The sequence below is a fragment of the Emydura macquarii genome, unplaced genomic scaffold, assembly GCF_026122565.2.
Source record: "Emydura macquarii macquarii isolate MOO-44397 ecotype Brisbane River unplaced genomic scaffold, CSIRO-AGI_Emac_v2 contig_2944, whole genome shotgun sequence".
NCBI lineage: Eukaryota > Metazoa > Chordata > Testudines > Chelidae > Emydura > Emydura macquarii.
In genome coordinates, this window is record NW_027133081.1 from 25,082 (window position 1) to 40,949 (window position 15,868).

A 15,868-nucleotide genomic window follows, 5' to 3' on the forward strand; every position below is an offset into this window, starting at 1 on the left:
GGGCCTCAAGCAGCCCGCAGGCGGCAGGTTGAGAACTACTGCACTAGCAGAACAGCACCTGCTAGCACCATGCTGGGACATTGGCTCAGGGGGATGAAGGGCCATCTATTGAATCACCACTGCCATCTCACCCTGGGTTTTCCCGGGAGGTCTCCCCTTCTTGCTCTGAGTTGGTACAATGCAGCTGAGCTGGTGAGAGCTGACTCTAACCCTAGCATGTAATTGTATCCTCCTTCCAGATGAATCTATGGAATCCAGGATCAGGAAAGTTGTGAACATTATGTACGAGAAGCTGACCGCCTCTCTGCCCCAGGAGAGTATGTCGGACGAGCTTATATATCTCACGTGAGTCTGCAGCCCAGTTTCTCCCTTAAAGTCTAATGATTTAGACACCACAGCCTGTGCTCACACAGGCCTCTGCTTACCTGCTCTATGGACAGACCCACCTCACAATGTGCAGATCTAGGTCTGAACTCCTCGTGCATTCGAAGGGTTTGGGTGCAGACCTGTCTCTCGATAGCACCATAGGAAATGACACACAGATGGGATCATGGTCCTGCTAGCTCAGTGTCCTGTCTCTGACAGAGGCAGCACCAGCTGCTTCAGAGGAAATTATAAGGACCCTGCAGTTATGGGATATCCCTGCTGCACGGCCCATTCATTCCCCCAGCTGTGTACAGCTGCTGGAAAAGATAACACCACTGCAGGTATCTTCTCAACACAGGGCTCCGCGCAGGGCTCCAAGAAAAAATTGCAGCCGGGGGGACATCCCAAATGGTGCAAGTTCTATAGACTCTTGCTGCTCAGGAACCAAGGAGGAGCAAAGAGCTGGTGTGATGGCGCAAGACCTTTGCGCAGGCTACTGTGGGCTTACCAAATACATGATTCTGTCTAACCCTCCCTCCCTCTCCCCTCCTCCCCAGGAAGCGTCTCTTCACCTTGAAGACCAAGTCTTCCTTGGACCCCATTTACATTGGGCTCTTTGGCAGTACAGGGGCCGGGAAGAGCTCCCTGTTGAATGCCATCGTCGATCAGCAGTTCTTCCTGCCAGCATCGGGGAGTGAAGCCTGCACCTCATGCATAGTGCAAGTCAACAACAGGGGCAAAAACTACGAGGCTAAAATTCACCTTCTCTCACTACAGGCAAGGCTGATTCCTCTGCAATGCACAGGGAATGGGACGGATGTGTTCTTTAGGACAGTATCCTGGCTGCTCGGTGTGTAGCCCTGCCCCCTCCACAGTGAATCTCTGTCTTATGGAGAGGGCGGCTGGCTGCCTGGCCCACATGGCCCCTGCTGGCTGCTTCTTACACTGAGGCTCATTCCTGCCTGATGATGGCTGTGGGCTCCAGGAAGGAAGTCATGTGCTTTAAGGACAGGGCTGGGGCTGGTTCTCTGCTGCTTAGGAGGCCCAGAGTGGACAGGAGGAAGCAACAGCACTTCCCTCCCTGCTTTGCTTGCAGTTGGCCAGAGGGGATTCCCACTGCTGGAACCACAGCTGGTTTGTCTGCTGCACAATTCAGAGAATCACTTGTGCTGCTTCTGCACTATTGCTCCCCACACCTTCTCCTGCAGCACTGAGCCACTTCTCAGCTCCCCTACCACACCCTCTGCTCAGCATTCAAACAGCTCTTCAGTCACTTTAGTTGGACGGCTGTTACACCACTCCCACCCAGCCCGAGCTCCAGGCACCCCCATAGCTACTGACATCCACGACCGCTGCCTGTACAACCCTAATCAAATCCAGCCCCAGCACCTGCATTATCCCATAATAACAACCTGGCCCAGCTCCCAGCCCAGCGCCCAAATGCCCAAGATAATAATGGCCTGTTTGCCCTGCTCTGCCCTGGCAGGAATGGAAGGAGGAACTGAAGAATCTGGTGGAGCTTGTGAAGAAACCTGAGGAGGAGAAGGAAGAAGGGGAGGAGAAGGAAGAAGGGGAGGAAAAGGGTGATATAGGTGAAGCTGTCCGAAAGCTTCGAGCACTCTATGGGAAAGATGCTGAATCCAGATCTTACGGAGATCTGTTGAGTGCGAAGCTACTAGTAAATATCCCTGCCTCAAAATGTATTCAACTCAAAGCAGCGCAGGTGAGTGAGTGTCTGCTCATAAATTCCTAATCCAGAAGACCATTGTGGGTTCAAAAAAGAACTAGATACATTCACGGAGGACAGGTCAATCAATGGCTGTTAGCCAAGGTGATCAGGAACAAACCCCATGCTTTGGGCTTCCCTAAACCTCTCACTGCCAGAAATTGGGAATGGATGACAGGGGATGAATCACTAGATAAAGAGCCTTGTTCCATTCAATCTGAAGCACCTGGCCCTGGCCACTGTCAGAAGACAAGATACTGGGCTAGATAGACCATTGTTCTGACCCAGTTTGGCCGTTCTTATGTGGGGGGAATGCGTGAGGAGGGTGGGGCCAGAGCGGGAGGCGGCTAGGGAGGGGAGGAGATAGGTGGGGTCCAGACAGGGGTAGGATGGGGAGGGAGGTGCTAGAGAAGGGGGAGGCACGGGTGAGAAGGGGGGTCCTGGAGCAGCAGGGCTAAGTGAGTACGGCCCAGTCTCAGACAGTGAAGGTGGGTGAGGGACATGCGGGGAGGAGAAGCAAGGGAATATTGCTTCTTGTCATCGGCTAAATCAATTCCACATTGTTTTTCCTGTTAAATCACTTATATGAAGTCAACAATGCTGAACAATTCTACAAGTTCTACGTGCGAGTGTGAATCACGCTGCATGAATTAGGGCAGTGGCTCTCAAACTATTTACCATCCAGTCGTTCTTTTATCAGAGAAACAAAAGTAGGAGGGGAGAGATTCAAGACAGTGATAGGAAATGGGTGATTGTGCAGTGGGGGATGAATAGTGCGGGATGAAACTTGGTCTCACAACACCCCCAGTGGAAGGTTGTTCAATTCATTACTGTTCACAGAGGACTTCAAGGTCCTATCACCATAGAGGGGCAGAGTTTGATTTATTTATTGTGTCCCAGGCAGAGGAACTCTCTGACGAACTGGACCCTTATATCCGGTGTGACAATGACCAGGATGTGGAGGAACCAGCACAGGATGAAGTGGGAACCAAGATGTGTCTCTGGCCACTAATCAAATACGTGGAAGTGACGATTCCAAAGTCAGATGTGATTCCGGAAGATGTCGTGTTTATGGATATTCCCGGGACAGGAGATTACAACAGCAAAAGGGATGAAATGTGGAAAGAGGTGACTTGCCAGCTCTGCGCTGTGTGGGGGGAAATGCTGAGACATGATTTGGCTGGAGAGTCTTTAAACACTGATTGTAACATCACTATTCCAGTGTAACAAAGGGAGCAAAGCTCTGGAGAGGGCAATATGCTCTGGGGCCTGGGGAAGGCTTTAGTGGAATGGACAGAATCAGCGCCTGAGGGTGCACCCCTGCTATTAGCTAACGGTGCTTCCCAGCTTGGATCATTGCTGCTGCTGGATTCCCATAGCATCACAGGCCCATAGCACCTCCGCACGTCACTGGGAGACTGATGGTTTTCTTCTGAAGTGCAGACCCTGCAAAGATCACATGCTCCTTTATCTTCTCTCCCCTAGGGCTATCCCACTGAATGTCTGCACAGCAATTAAACACCCACAGCTGGCCCAGGTCAGCTGACTCCAGCTCGGGACATGGGGCTGTAAATTGCCGTGTAGACATTCACTGCAGCCCAGACCCCGGGACCCCGCCCCCCTCCCGTGTGGTCTAGAGCTCAGGCTTCAGTCCAAATGTAAATGTCTATACAGCAATTTACAGCCCCACAGCCCGAGCCAGCTGACTCAGGCCAGCCACAGGTGTCTAACTGCTATGTAGACATATCCCTAGAGGTCAACTCCGAACCTCCAGCTAGTGCCGTCCTGAATGGCACAGATGCATCATAGCTGGGGGGCTTGAATGAGGGGCTCAAATTGCTAACACAATCCTGCAGAGACTGAGCGCTCTACATTGCCAATGCTGGCAGCAGGGAATCGAGGGTGCTCCGCGTGTTGCAGGATGGAGCCTGGCTGCCTTTTCCCTTCCAGATATAATTCTCTGTCTCTCTCTCTCTCTCTCTCGTTCTCCTTAAGACCATCAATAAATGTTCAGTCATCTGGGTTGTCAGCAACATGGAACGAGTTGTGGGGGACAAAGTGCATGAAGTGCTGCTGACTGAGAGCATCAAAGCTTACCAAGGCGGGATGTGCAGCGACATCGCCCTGGTGGTCACCAAGTCTGATAATCTGCATCTGAACGAATACCTGAGGTAGTGGAATAGTCTATCCCCAGGCTTCAGGAAGTGTGAAAGTCCTTCCTTCAGAGATGTACAGTCTGTCTGCCCGTCTTCCTCCTGCAGCCCCTCCTTCTAGCTACCGGCTAGTCCGTGTTCACCCATCGGCTTCTGAAGCATCTGGCATTTGTTCTGGCTGGTATTTTCAGTGTCCAACAACAGTCTTGGTCTAGATCGGTGGTTCTCAAACGTATTTGATCACGCCTCCCTTCTTTGCGTCTAGTAACAGTTTACACCCACCCTTCTGCCACACTAGTACATGTACAGGGAAAAAATAAATCAACATGCAAATCTCACTAAACATGACATTCAGTAAGGCATTGATTCAGCCAGACCCAACGATCCATTGTAATAAGAGCAAAAGCAAAACTGCGAGGATGCTTACAATTAAATGTGCACACTGCATCACAGCAAATGGATTAACGGGCAGATGGCAACGACTTTGTGTAACACTATGCAAGCTAAACAGAAATCCATCAGAATGCACAGCGCCATGTAGAGTCAGATGCACAGCACCATCTGAGGACTTTATATGTCTGGAGGAATCAGCTTTGCTAGTTATTCATCACTGTGGGTAAAATGTGTGCAGGAAGTTTCTTTTTTCCTAAAGCTTATCGTCAGCAGGAATTGAATGTGAGAGCTGAGGATTTAAAAGCATCCTCTATTTTGCAATTAAACTACATGAAATCTGCCATAGCAGTCTTTTCATTGTATCCAATCGCTCACCACCCAACACTTCACCAATGTCACCTGCCCAGCTGCAGTAACCATTCAGAACTTCACAGCAGTAGCGGGGATAGAACCCTGATCCTCGTCTTCCAAAAGTAACACTGGAGCTATAGGAGAATCAGTGTGTATGGGGGGACCAGTATGTCAGGCCTGACAAAAGCTGTGAACCACCAATTCACCTCTGTACCACAGGCATTAGGAAGAAACAGGTCATTCTGTAATTGTCCTCTACAGGGATTCTTGCTCCTTCCACTGAAGCACCTGGTGCTGGTCACTGCTAGGGACAGGATGCTGGGCTAGGTGGGCCTTGGGTCTGATCCAGGCTGGCAATGTCTATGAACACGCTAAAGCCCACTTTCCAGACAGATTTATGTGCAAGGGGCATGACTGGATTTTTGTCAAACCTGGTTAAATGTGTCATTTTCATTTTTTTCCAGGGAAAGAAGAAAGAATAACGTGAGTATTAGTAGACTTAAAAAAAAAAATTATAGTCTTAAAATTGAAGGTGCTCTATGAACAAAACTGAGAAGTAACTGATTTGTCTTCTGAAGACGGTGTTATCCCCTAGGCTCCTAAATACAAAGGGCTGTACCAGCAAGAGTCCTGCTTACTGTAAGAGGAGCTTCAGGGCTAATTTTTTTTTTTAAATTAGGCATTTATAGCATCCACTGGGTGCAGTCTAGGTATCATCTGCTCACGCTCCACAAGTGAGCACCCCCATTCCCCTTGTGTGGCTAAGAAAAATGCAGTTTAGCCTACAGTCAGGATAAAATGAAAAGAGCTATCAGCATTTGTAGTTCAGAAAGGAAGTAGATCATCAGTTGGAATCAGATAAATCTCCTAAGAGCAGCCTGGTCCAGTGGTGTGAAAACCAGGAAGTCCCTTGTTCTTATCCCATCTCACAGATTCGTAGTGTATACCTTGGCAGTTCTCTGTGCCTTAGCTTCTCCATCTGTAAAATGGGAACAATAGGTTTGTCCCCAAACATGGGAGCCCTGAGGAATGCAAAACGTTAGAATTTAGGCAGCGTTAAAAACAAAGTTGAGTGAACTCAGCCATATGGGTTAATTTATTTATGGCCATAATCCTAGTAGTATCTGAGCATGTCACACACATTATTCAATTTATCCCCTCACCCCTGTGAGGCAGGGCCATTATTCCCATTTTACAGGTGGGGAACTAAGGCACAGAGAGACTCAGTTTCTTGTACAAGGTCACACAAGGAGTCTGTGGCAGAGCTGGAAATCCAGTCTGGATGTCCTTAGTCCCAGTCTAGTTTCGTAACCACTAGACCATCTTTTCTAGCCTTCTATGGTTTATTTCTGAATCATAAACAAGGGTTCAAAGAACTAAAATCATTTCACAGACAAAACAAGCCTTGATCGAATGTTACCCAATGTAAAATGGCAGAACAAGACCAAATGAGGAGCTGAAGATATGCTTCAGATTACAATGCAAATTAACTCCACTAGAGCTGGTTTTCGTGTTTCATGTAGCAATGTCTGCCTCACTAACTAACCTGGGAGAAGCAGCTTAAGAAAAGATAGTTTTAAATTACATGAACCAAAAACCAAATGAATGTTACTGAAAGCAATAATGCTGTTTAATTCTTTTGATAGTTCACAGTTAGCTCAATTAATGTAATTTAGCCAAGAGCAGGTTAAGAGGTGACTTGATCACAAACTACAAATGCCTACATGGGAAAGAGATTTCCGAACAATTTTTCTCCTTCTTCCTTGTAACAACCTTTTATGCACTTGAACTGTTATGTCCTTCCTCAGTCTTCTATTTTCTAGACTTAACATACCCAGTTTTTTCACTCTTTCCTCATAAGTCATGTTTTCTAGACCTTGAATCATTTCTGTTGCTTTTCTCTGGACTTTCTCCAGTTTGTCCACATCTTTCCTGGAAATACTCAAGTTGAGACCTTATCAGTGCTGAGTAGAGCAGAATTACTTCTCGTGTCTTGCTTACAATACTCCTGCTAATACATCCTAGGATGATGTTCGCTTTTTTTGCAACACTGTTGACTCAAATTTAGCTTGTGATCCACGACAACCCCAGATCCCTTTCCGCAGTACTCCTGTCTTCAGTCATTTCCCATTGTGTATGGGTGCAATTGATTGTTCCTTCCTAAGTGGAGTGCTTTGCATTTGTCCTTATTGAATTTTATCCTATTTACTTCAGACCATTTCTCCAGTTTGTCCAGATCATTTTGAATTTTAATCCTATTCTTCAAAGCATTGGCAACCCCTCCCAGCTTGGTATCGTCTGCAGACTTTAAGTGTACTCTCTATGCCATTATCTTAATCATTTATGAATATATTGAACAGAACAGGACCAAGGACCCTGCAGGACCCCACTCGTTATGCCCTTCCAGCTTGGCTGTGAACCACTGATACCCATTCTCTGGGAACAGTTTTCCAACCAGTTATGCACCCACCTTATGTTAGCACCATCTAGGCTGTTTTCCTAGTTTGTTTATGAGAAGGTCATGTGAGACAGTATCAAAACCTTACTAAAGTCCAGATGAACCACATCTACCACTTCTCCCCATCCACAAGGCTTCTTCCCCTGTCAGAGAAGCTATTAAATTCCACTGACATGACTTGTGTTTGACAAATCCATGCTGACTTTTACTAACGTAGTGCTGTTTCAAACAGCATTATGTTAAAAGCACACTAGGGAACTTCTAGTCCAGGCCAGCAGGGTCCACAAGGATTAATTCATGTGCAACATCTTAGTAGGCTGTAGAACTCACATCCCTTTAGTTGACATTACTGCTTCATGTAGACAAGCCCTAAAAGATCTGCTCTAGCTCAAACAGACGTTCTGGGCTTGAGGTAGAAATTCGTGGGTAAAGTTTTCCCTGTGTTATGTTGGAAACCAGATTAGATGGGGTCAGCTGGCTTCAAAAACTGTGGGAGCATTTTGGGGTACTACCTATAGTAACTTTCGTTACCTTTCCAAATGTAGATACCTATAGAAACCAAACATGATGCCATTTTAGAGAGGAACACAACTGTGAAAGAGAAGAAAAACCGTGGAATGAAGGCAAAACTCAAGGTAAAATATATAACAGTGGGTTTTCCAGTTATTGGAAACCTATTCCTATTATATTTCAATAGAAAATGTGATGGTCCTTGGACTAATATTTATTAGCAAGTGTTTTCCCATGAGATGTGATGACTTCTAGATGGTCTCAATTATAATATAAAAACCTCAGTATTAACATACAAAGTTCCAAGTCCTAATGAATTCTGGAGCCAGATCTATCTCTGTCTTCACCGCCTAATTCCCATAAACTTTCAGTGGGATTTAGTTGCATAACCTTGTTAGGCACTTCTGAAAACTCCATTAGGGAGCTCTCCTTTACCTCAAGTGATAAAAACCTGTGTGTTTGGAACTGACCATCCTCTCTGATTTGATTCTGAGTCATAAATAAGGGATCCAGGCGCTAAAGTCAATGCATAGACAAAGATGAGCCTCCATTTGGTGTTTGCTCAATGAAAAATTGACAACCCACATCGAATCGCTCCATAGTAATACAGAATTAGGAATTGAAGATGCACTGTTTGTCTGCAGCACAAAGCATTCCTTAAAGAAAGCCGGTAACGTAGGGAGAGAGGAAACAAGGCCTCAGAAAGGAAGAGAGATGAGCTGGGACATTGATGAGGCAGAGAGGTTCACGAAGCTGTTCATAATAGCAGAAGCTGCAGAGGAAGAGGTTCTTGCACCAACAATGGTGAGATTGTGTGATGAGACAGAGGAGTATGCTGCTAAAGGGAGTGAGGGAGTGCAGTTTTGAACTGGACCCTGATGTGAATGGGGTAGGTTGAGGATGCACAACTGATTAAATTAACACTCATTGCATCACTTATTGCGCTAACTGGGGTGCAATTAGGCAGCGACAATAAGGTTTTTCTAAAGCTGCTTCAATAACCCCACTTTTTAAATAGTCTCTGTCTGGTTTTTTAGAGAACACTGCCGAGTGATTCAGAAATTCTGCAGAAGCCTGATCTAGTTTACACAGTCAGTGCCACAGAATACTGGCAGGAGAAGTTTCTCACTAAGGAAGAGACAGGTAACATGTAATCGTTCTTTCAGCATGAATTGCTAAGATTTCATTGTGTAAGGCACTTACTCTGCATCTCCCATGTGCATCTCTTACTGGTGACAGGTGAACTTCACAAGTGCAGGAATTTGGTTCCAAGCAGCATCTAAACATGCAGAAGCTTTTCCCCAAACTGTGGGGATTACATTTATTATTATTATTTGTATTACAATTGCACCTGGTGGCCACTGTTGTACTCGGTGTGTTGGTTACCGATGTTTATCAGTGTAGGCTGCGTGCGTGTGTCCCTGTGTAGATGCTGTCCCAGCTCTGCGCAGGAAACTGAGACGGCTCTCACGATCGAATGAGTCGACACGACCACAGATTAGCTGAGTAACAAAGGCGCTCAAGCGAGGTTTATTGCGTGCGGCACAATGAGAAATGACTTACAGAGTATCTCTGGGTCAGTTTCATATTGGCGGCGTTACAATGGTCTCGGCCCAACGGCGGGACTTTCCGTTATCCCCTAGACCGGACACCGGTATTCCCTCTGACATCCTCTTTTATACACTGTTACATACACTTTTGGTCTGCCCCCTTTCACGTAGGTAGTTGCCACCCTCCTGACGTAGTCTAACACCACCTCTCTCTGTTGACTGGCTGACCCGGGCACCGCCACCTCATGTATCATTTCTACCCATAAAAGTGTCATTTCAGAGAGTTAGTATCTTGGTACCTCTTATACCTACTACATATTTTAATAATATTTTGGCAGTCTTACAACTTTGCAGAATCAGCACTTTCCTATACCAGTCTCAGTTAACTTGAGTGACCCCTTATACTTCTGTTCACTCGGCTTTTTCCATTTAGGCCTTAGCCTGTTTTACAGGCCTTAAGCGCTCACTTCTTACTACAGCCACAACCACAATCAGGGCTCTCTGCTGCTGCTAATTGCTCTACATGCACATAAGAGACAGTCCCTGCCACATTGTCCCTGCCCTTACAGAATGGGGGAGGCAACCTAGTGACAGATGATGTTGAAAAAGCTGAAGTATTCAATTCTTTTTCGCCTCCGTCTTCGCAGACAAGGTCAGCTCCCAGACTACTGCACTGGGCAGCACAGATGGGGCAGAGGTGAGCAGCTCTCAGTGCTGAAAGAACAGGATCAAGACCATTTAGAAAGGCTGGACATGCACAAGTCCATGGGGACGGATGCAATCTATCTGAGGGTGCTGAGGGAATTGGCTGATGTGATTGCAGAGCCATTGGCTATTATCTTTGAAAGCTCGTGGCAATTGAGGGAGGTCCCTGATGATTGGAAAAAGGCAAATATAGTGTCCATCATCAAAAAAGGGAAGGAGGAAGATCTGGGGAACTACAGGCTAATTAGCCTCACCTCAGTCCCTGGAAAAATCATGGAGCAGGTCCTCAAGGAATCCATTTTGAAGCACTTGGAGGAGAGGAAGGTGATCAGGAACAGTCAGCATGGATTCACCAAGGACAAGTCATGTCTGACCAACATGATTGCCTTCTATGATGAGATGATTGGCTCTGTGGATGTGGGGAAAGCGGTGGACGTGATGTTCCTTGACTTTAGCAAAGCTTTTGATACAGTCTCCCACAGTATTCTTATCAGCAATTAAAGAAATATGGATTGGATGAATGGACTATAAGATGGATAGAAAGCTGCCTAGATCATTGGGCTCAACAGGTGATGATCAACGGCTCGATGTCTAGTTGGCAGCCGGTAACAAGCGCAGTGCCTCAGGGGTTGGTGCTGGGAATGGTTTTGGTTTCAGGTTGAAGTGGGGGAGGTCTAGGTTGGATATTAGGAAAATCTTTTTCACTAGGAGGGTGGTGAAGCACTGGAATAGGTTACTGTTATGTTAAATCCTTGGAAAGTATTAGTATTCAGAGAGAAATCAGCACAGAACACAGAGAGATGCAAACCCATGAAAAGTCTTTATTGAACTACACTAAAACCAGCCAGGACTTGCTGAGCTATCCCCTAATAGTCTAGCTCTATTGCTATGGCAACAAGCTAAACTCTGTTGCTACAGCAACCTAGGCAATAAGGCGAGACACAAAATACACAACATATTCCTCCTCCCCGAATGAAAACGTCCATTTAACAGAACAATCACTAACCAAGGTAATGAGGGTCAACTGCCTCATTTCCTGGTTAAACCCCAGGGATTATTCTGCCCCATAATGTGGGTTTGTCCTAGCTAAAAATCCAGCCACTGAGGAGGCCTTCTCTCTCTTGGTGGATTACGGCAGACTTCTGGTGTTCTTGAACCGTAAGGTGTTATTGGTGCGGGTCTAACAATGGGCTCAGGACTCGTAGCTCGAACAGGTGAGGATGTTGTATCTGCTCGAACAGGGGAGTGGGGCTGAATCTGCTGCAGAGGTGGATGGAGAAGGGGCATCGAGAATGGGTTACTCTCGGCTCGATATCTCACCTGTAATGGTGAGATCAGGCAGTTCAACTGGAGATGTGTCTTTGGGGCATGTATGACCTGGCAACAACTGATCTACATGCTGCTGCCAGGTGAGATCATCTGCAGTCTGGACAATGTAGGAAACTGGTCCTGTTTTGGCCATGACTGTAGCAGAGACCCATTGAGCTCCAGAAGCATAGTTCCAAGCTAGGACAGGCTGTCCAGGACAGAAGATTTGGTCTTTTGTTCTGTGTGCACCTCTGATGACACGGTTTTGCTGTTGTCACTGAAAAATTTGTCGTGCTTTGGCGGGTTTCAGCAGATCAAAGAAAGTGCACAGCTGTCGTCCCATCATTAAAAAGGCCGGGGACGCTTTGGTCGTAGCATGAGGTGTGTTTCTGTAAGAAGGTGTCCAGATGCTTCTCAATGGATGAACGTCCCCTTGCAGATCTTAAAACTTGTTTCATGATCTGCACAAACCTTTCTGCTAATCCACTGCTGGATGGATGATACGGTGCTGAAGTGATGTGAGGTATCCCATTTGCTTTCATAAAATTTTCAAACTCCTAAGAGACGAACTGTGGTCCATTGTCGCTCACAAGTTGTTCCGGCAGACTGAAACAACTAAAGACTACACACAGTTTCTGGATAGTACTTTCAGCAGTAGTGGACGGCATTACAGAGACTTCTGGCCATTTGGAGTGGGTGTCTACTACAACCAGGAACATGCTTCCTTCAAATGAGCCAGCAAAATCAACATGAATACACTGCCATGGGTTTTCAGGCCTGTCACAAGGGTGTAGGGGCGCCAACTGAAGCACGTTCCTCACAGTCTGACATGAAGTACAAGCTCTTGCCTTCTCTTCAATGGCACTGTCCAGGCCAGGCCACCAAAAGTAACTTTGTGCAATTTCTTTCATGCGCACTATTGCACAGTGACCTGAATGTAGCTGTTCTAATATCTGTGATCTCAGTAGTGGTAGAATAATGACACACAACAACAAGCAACCAGAATGGATTGATAACTCCATCCTCCTGGACATGTAGGGAAGAAGGTCGGGTGAGACCTGAGAGTCCCGTAGAGATGTTCCATGCATCAGTAGGTCCATTGCTTGAGATGGTACTGGGTCAATGTGAATAGCCTTCTTTACTTGAGTAGCAGTGATGGGTGTGTTCTCTACCTCTTCAAAGTAGATTTCTTTCTAGCCAATATCTTGATGTTTAACTGGTAAAGGTATCCTTGAGAGACCATCTGCATTGCAGTGCAGAGTGGATTTCCAATATTTGATCTCATATGTGTGTGTGGAAAGCAACAATACCCATCGTTGCATACGACTAGCAGCCAATGGTGGAATGCCTGTGCATGGTCCAAACATTTATGTTAGAGGTCGATGGTCATTGAGAAATGTGAATTCCATCCAAACAGGTACTGGTGAAATTTCTGAATTCTGAAAACGATTCCCAGTGCTTCACATTCAATTTGGCATAGTCAGTTTCTGCTTTGCTTAAGATTCATGAGGGAAAATGTGTGACATGGCCACTCCCACTCCAAAAGGGGAGGCATCTCAGGCCAGCTGTAGAGGTAAGGTCAGATCAAAATGCGTCAGAACCTCTGAATTTAGCTATGCGCATTTAGCCTTGTTAAATGCAACATCACAGGCTTCAGTCCACTTCCAGACCTTGTTCTGGGCAAGGATTTTCATGTAGGTTTTAATAGTGTTGCTAATTGTGGAATAAACTTTCCATAATAGTTCAATAGCCCTAAAAAAGAGCGAAGCTGGCTTACGTTTTGAGGAGGTGGAGCTTCCACAATAGCCTTGACTTTTGCAGGAGCCTTACTAAGGCCAGTAGCATCTATAATATGTCCCAAATATTCAAGAGAGTGCTGGAAGAATTCACATTTGTCTTTGCGGATTCGTAGGCCATACTCTTCCAGTCTTTGTAGGGCAGCCTCCAAGTTCTTAAGGTGATCCTCCTCATTCTTGCCAGTGACCAGTGACCAGGATGTTGTCAAGATAGCACTGGACTTCTGGCAAGGCACTAAGATCTGGTCCATAGCCCTCTGGAACAAAGCTGGAGCAGACATTATTCCAAAGGGAAAGCGATAGTATTGGTACAGTCCTTTGTGTGTCACGATAATCAACAGCTCTTGGGACTTCTCATCGATGTGCATCTGTAAATATACCTGAGTCAGATCAATCTTGCTGAATTTTTGGCTACCTGCCAAGCCAGCGAAGAGGTCATCGATGCAGGGAAGAGGGTATTGCTCTGCACCCAAGACCAGGTTAACAATGACCTTAAAATCCCCACAAATCCGAATGGAGCCATCTTTCTTCAATACTGGAATGATTGGGGTTGCCCATTGGCTGTGGGTAACTGGTACTAGGACTCCATTTTTGACCAGGAACTCCAGGTCCACTTCCACTTTTGGCCTGATGGCATATGGCACAGTTCTGGCTTTCAGACATTTTGGTCGGCTGTCAGGCTTAATGTTCAATTTCACAGTGATTCCCTTCATACTTCCCAGGTCCTCTCCAAAAACGGCAGCATGTTTCTGTAATACAGCTGTCAGACCTGTTTCTTCTTTATCTATCCAGTGCACTTCTGCCCAGTTCAGCTGGTTCTTCCTAAGCCATGACCTTCCTATTAAGGCTGGGTAACAAATAGTGGCAATTTTGCAGTCTGTCCATTGAGCTCCACCTTAACATCAGTAGTGCCCAACATGGGTACAGCTTCTCCAGTGTACGTCTTCAGAACAATTTTTTGTCGGCTTACGCGGGCGATGCTTTAGCTTCTCCTTATACACAGTGTCTGAGACCAGCGATACTGCTGAGCCGGTGGCCCTGGCTGGCACTCTGGAGCTGGGGTGGGCATTGGGCCAGCACTCCGGCCGGCGCTGGGGCGGTCAGGCCTGGCACTCCAAGGCTGCCTGATCTGGCCCAGCACTGTGGGCCGACCTGGGCTGGCAGCCTGGGCAGGAGTGGGGCCCGGGACTCAGGCCATCTGGGGCGGGGCTTCTCTGGCCACTGCAGGGGCCTGGGCAGGGTTCGGCAGGAACAGGGCAGGGCCCCTGTCAGAAGGGGGAACGGGGGGGGCTAGCCTCCTGGAACGGGCAGTTCACGTGCCCCACCCAGGGCTGTCAACCTAGCTGTGTCTGCAGTGAGGGTTAGGTTGACCTTACTACATTACACAGGGTGTGAAAATGTTCACAGCCCTGAGTGCCGTATCTAGGTCATCCTAGGTATAAGCCAGGCCTAACTCTGCCTATCTGTGCTATTCCAGAGATCCCCAAGCTGAGAGAGTACGTCAGGAATATTTATCTGAAAGAGAAGAAGAAGCTGCTAATGGATTATGTGACAGAGGCTCTCGGCATTGTCCTGCTGGCTGAGAATTTCAACTCCACACAAGACATGGTGGTACGGCTGGGACAGCTTTGGGTGCTACGATCTGCCTCACTGCTAGCATAGTGATGGTGCAGTGAATATTTCCCTCTCTTCCCACAGCAGCAGTTTCTCTGCATGCTGCCTTCTCCCCATTCCATCCCTGGTCCTTTGAACCAGGCCACATGCCCCATGGTTCCTAGCAGGAAACAAATGCAAATCTGCTCCAGAAATCTAGCAATGAGCTGGTTAGAGTGTAAATACATTATAGCCCCGTGGAGCTTCTCAACTGTGTGTCATAGACCCCATACTCTTCACCACTAATGGGATTAGTTCTGTACTCAAACTAGGGAGAGGGACTATAGTTTGTGATGCAGGAGAATCTGAGTTCTAGCCCCAGAGCAGGACTAGATGACGAGGGGGTAGAAATCCCTGCATCCTTTCTAAACTACAGCTTATTCTGTGGGAAGCACCAGTGAAGCTGTGTCAGAGCTGAAACTGGCAGTGTTCCCTAGTGTAGACATGCCCATGTTGTCCAAGGCCATGTTCTCATTGGCCGGTTGGGTTTTTTGATATGATCACACCATGTGCTACCTCCCAGTTGCTCACTGCTAGACCGTAGCACTGGAGGATAAGACATATCACTGTGCCCATTGTGTTCTGTGGGGGGCTAAAGCTGTGAAAGGAGGAAAAAAATACAGAGATTCTCTTCTTTTCTCCTTATCTGTAATTGACATTAAAAGCATGACTGGCTTTACCTGCAAAGGAAGCCACACCCTGGAACCGATCCTGTTTCCCAGCTGTCACTTACTCCCCTCCTTGCCGCAGCCTCCAGCATCAGGCCACGCTAGGGCTTTGGTTCAGTACTGACTCAGAGCACCACCAGCTGGACTGGTGACACCACCTCTTCCAGCACATTGTGTTCTTTAGATGCCTCCTGTCCAGGTGCTGACCTGACCCAAGCCTGTGCTGCATTT

The 15,868-nt window shown here is 47.0% G+C and overlaps 1 protein-coding gene across 1 annotated transcript in view; it reads left to right on the forward strand.

The window, feature by feature from the left end:
- The first annotated feature begins 239 nt into the window (after positions 1-239).
- Positions 240-15,868, forward strand: part of LOC137167598 (nuclear GTPase SLIP-GC-like) — a 29,960-nt gene continuing 14,331 nt past the window's right edge. The window contains exons 1-9 of the mRNA XM_067569805.1: positions 240-345; positions 924-1,143; positions 1,853-2,089; positions 2,993-3,220; positions 4,088-4,263; positions 5,454-5,472; positions 7,993-8,082; positions 8,995-9,100; positions 14,794-14,927. Of these exons, the coding sequence (XP_067425906.1) occupies positions 248-345; positions 924-1,143; positions 1,853-2,089; positions 2,993-3,220; positions 4,088-4,263; positions 5,454-5,472; positions 7,993-8,082; positions 8,995-9,100; positions 14,794-14,927 (1,308 nt within the window). The 5' untranslated portion in view covers positions 240-247. The remainder of the gene's footprint in view (positions 346-923; positions 1,144-1,852; positions 2,090-2,992; positions 3,221-4,087; positions 4,264-5,453; positions 5,473-7,992; positions 8,083-8,994; positions 9,101-14,793; positions 14,928-15,868) is intronic.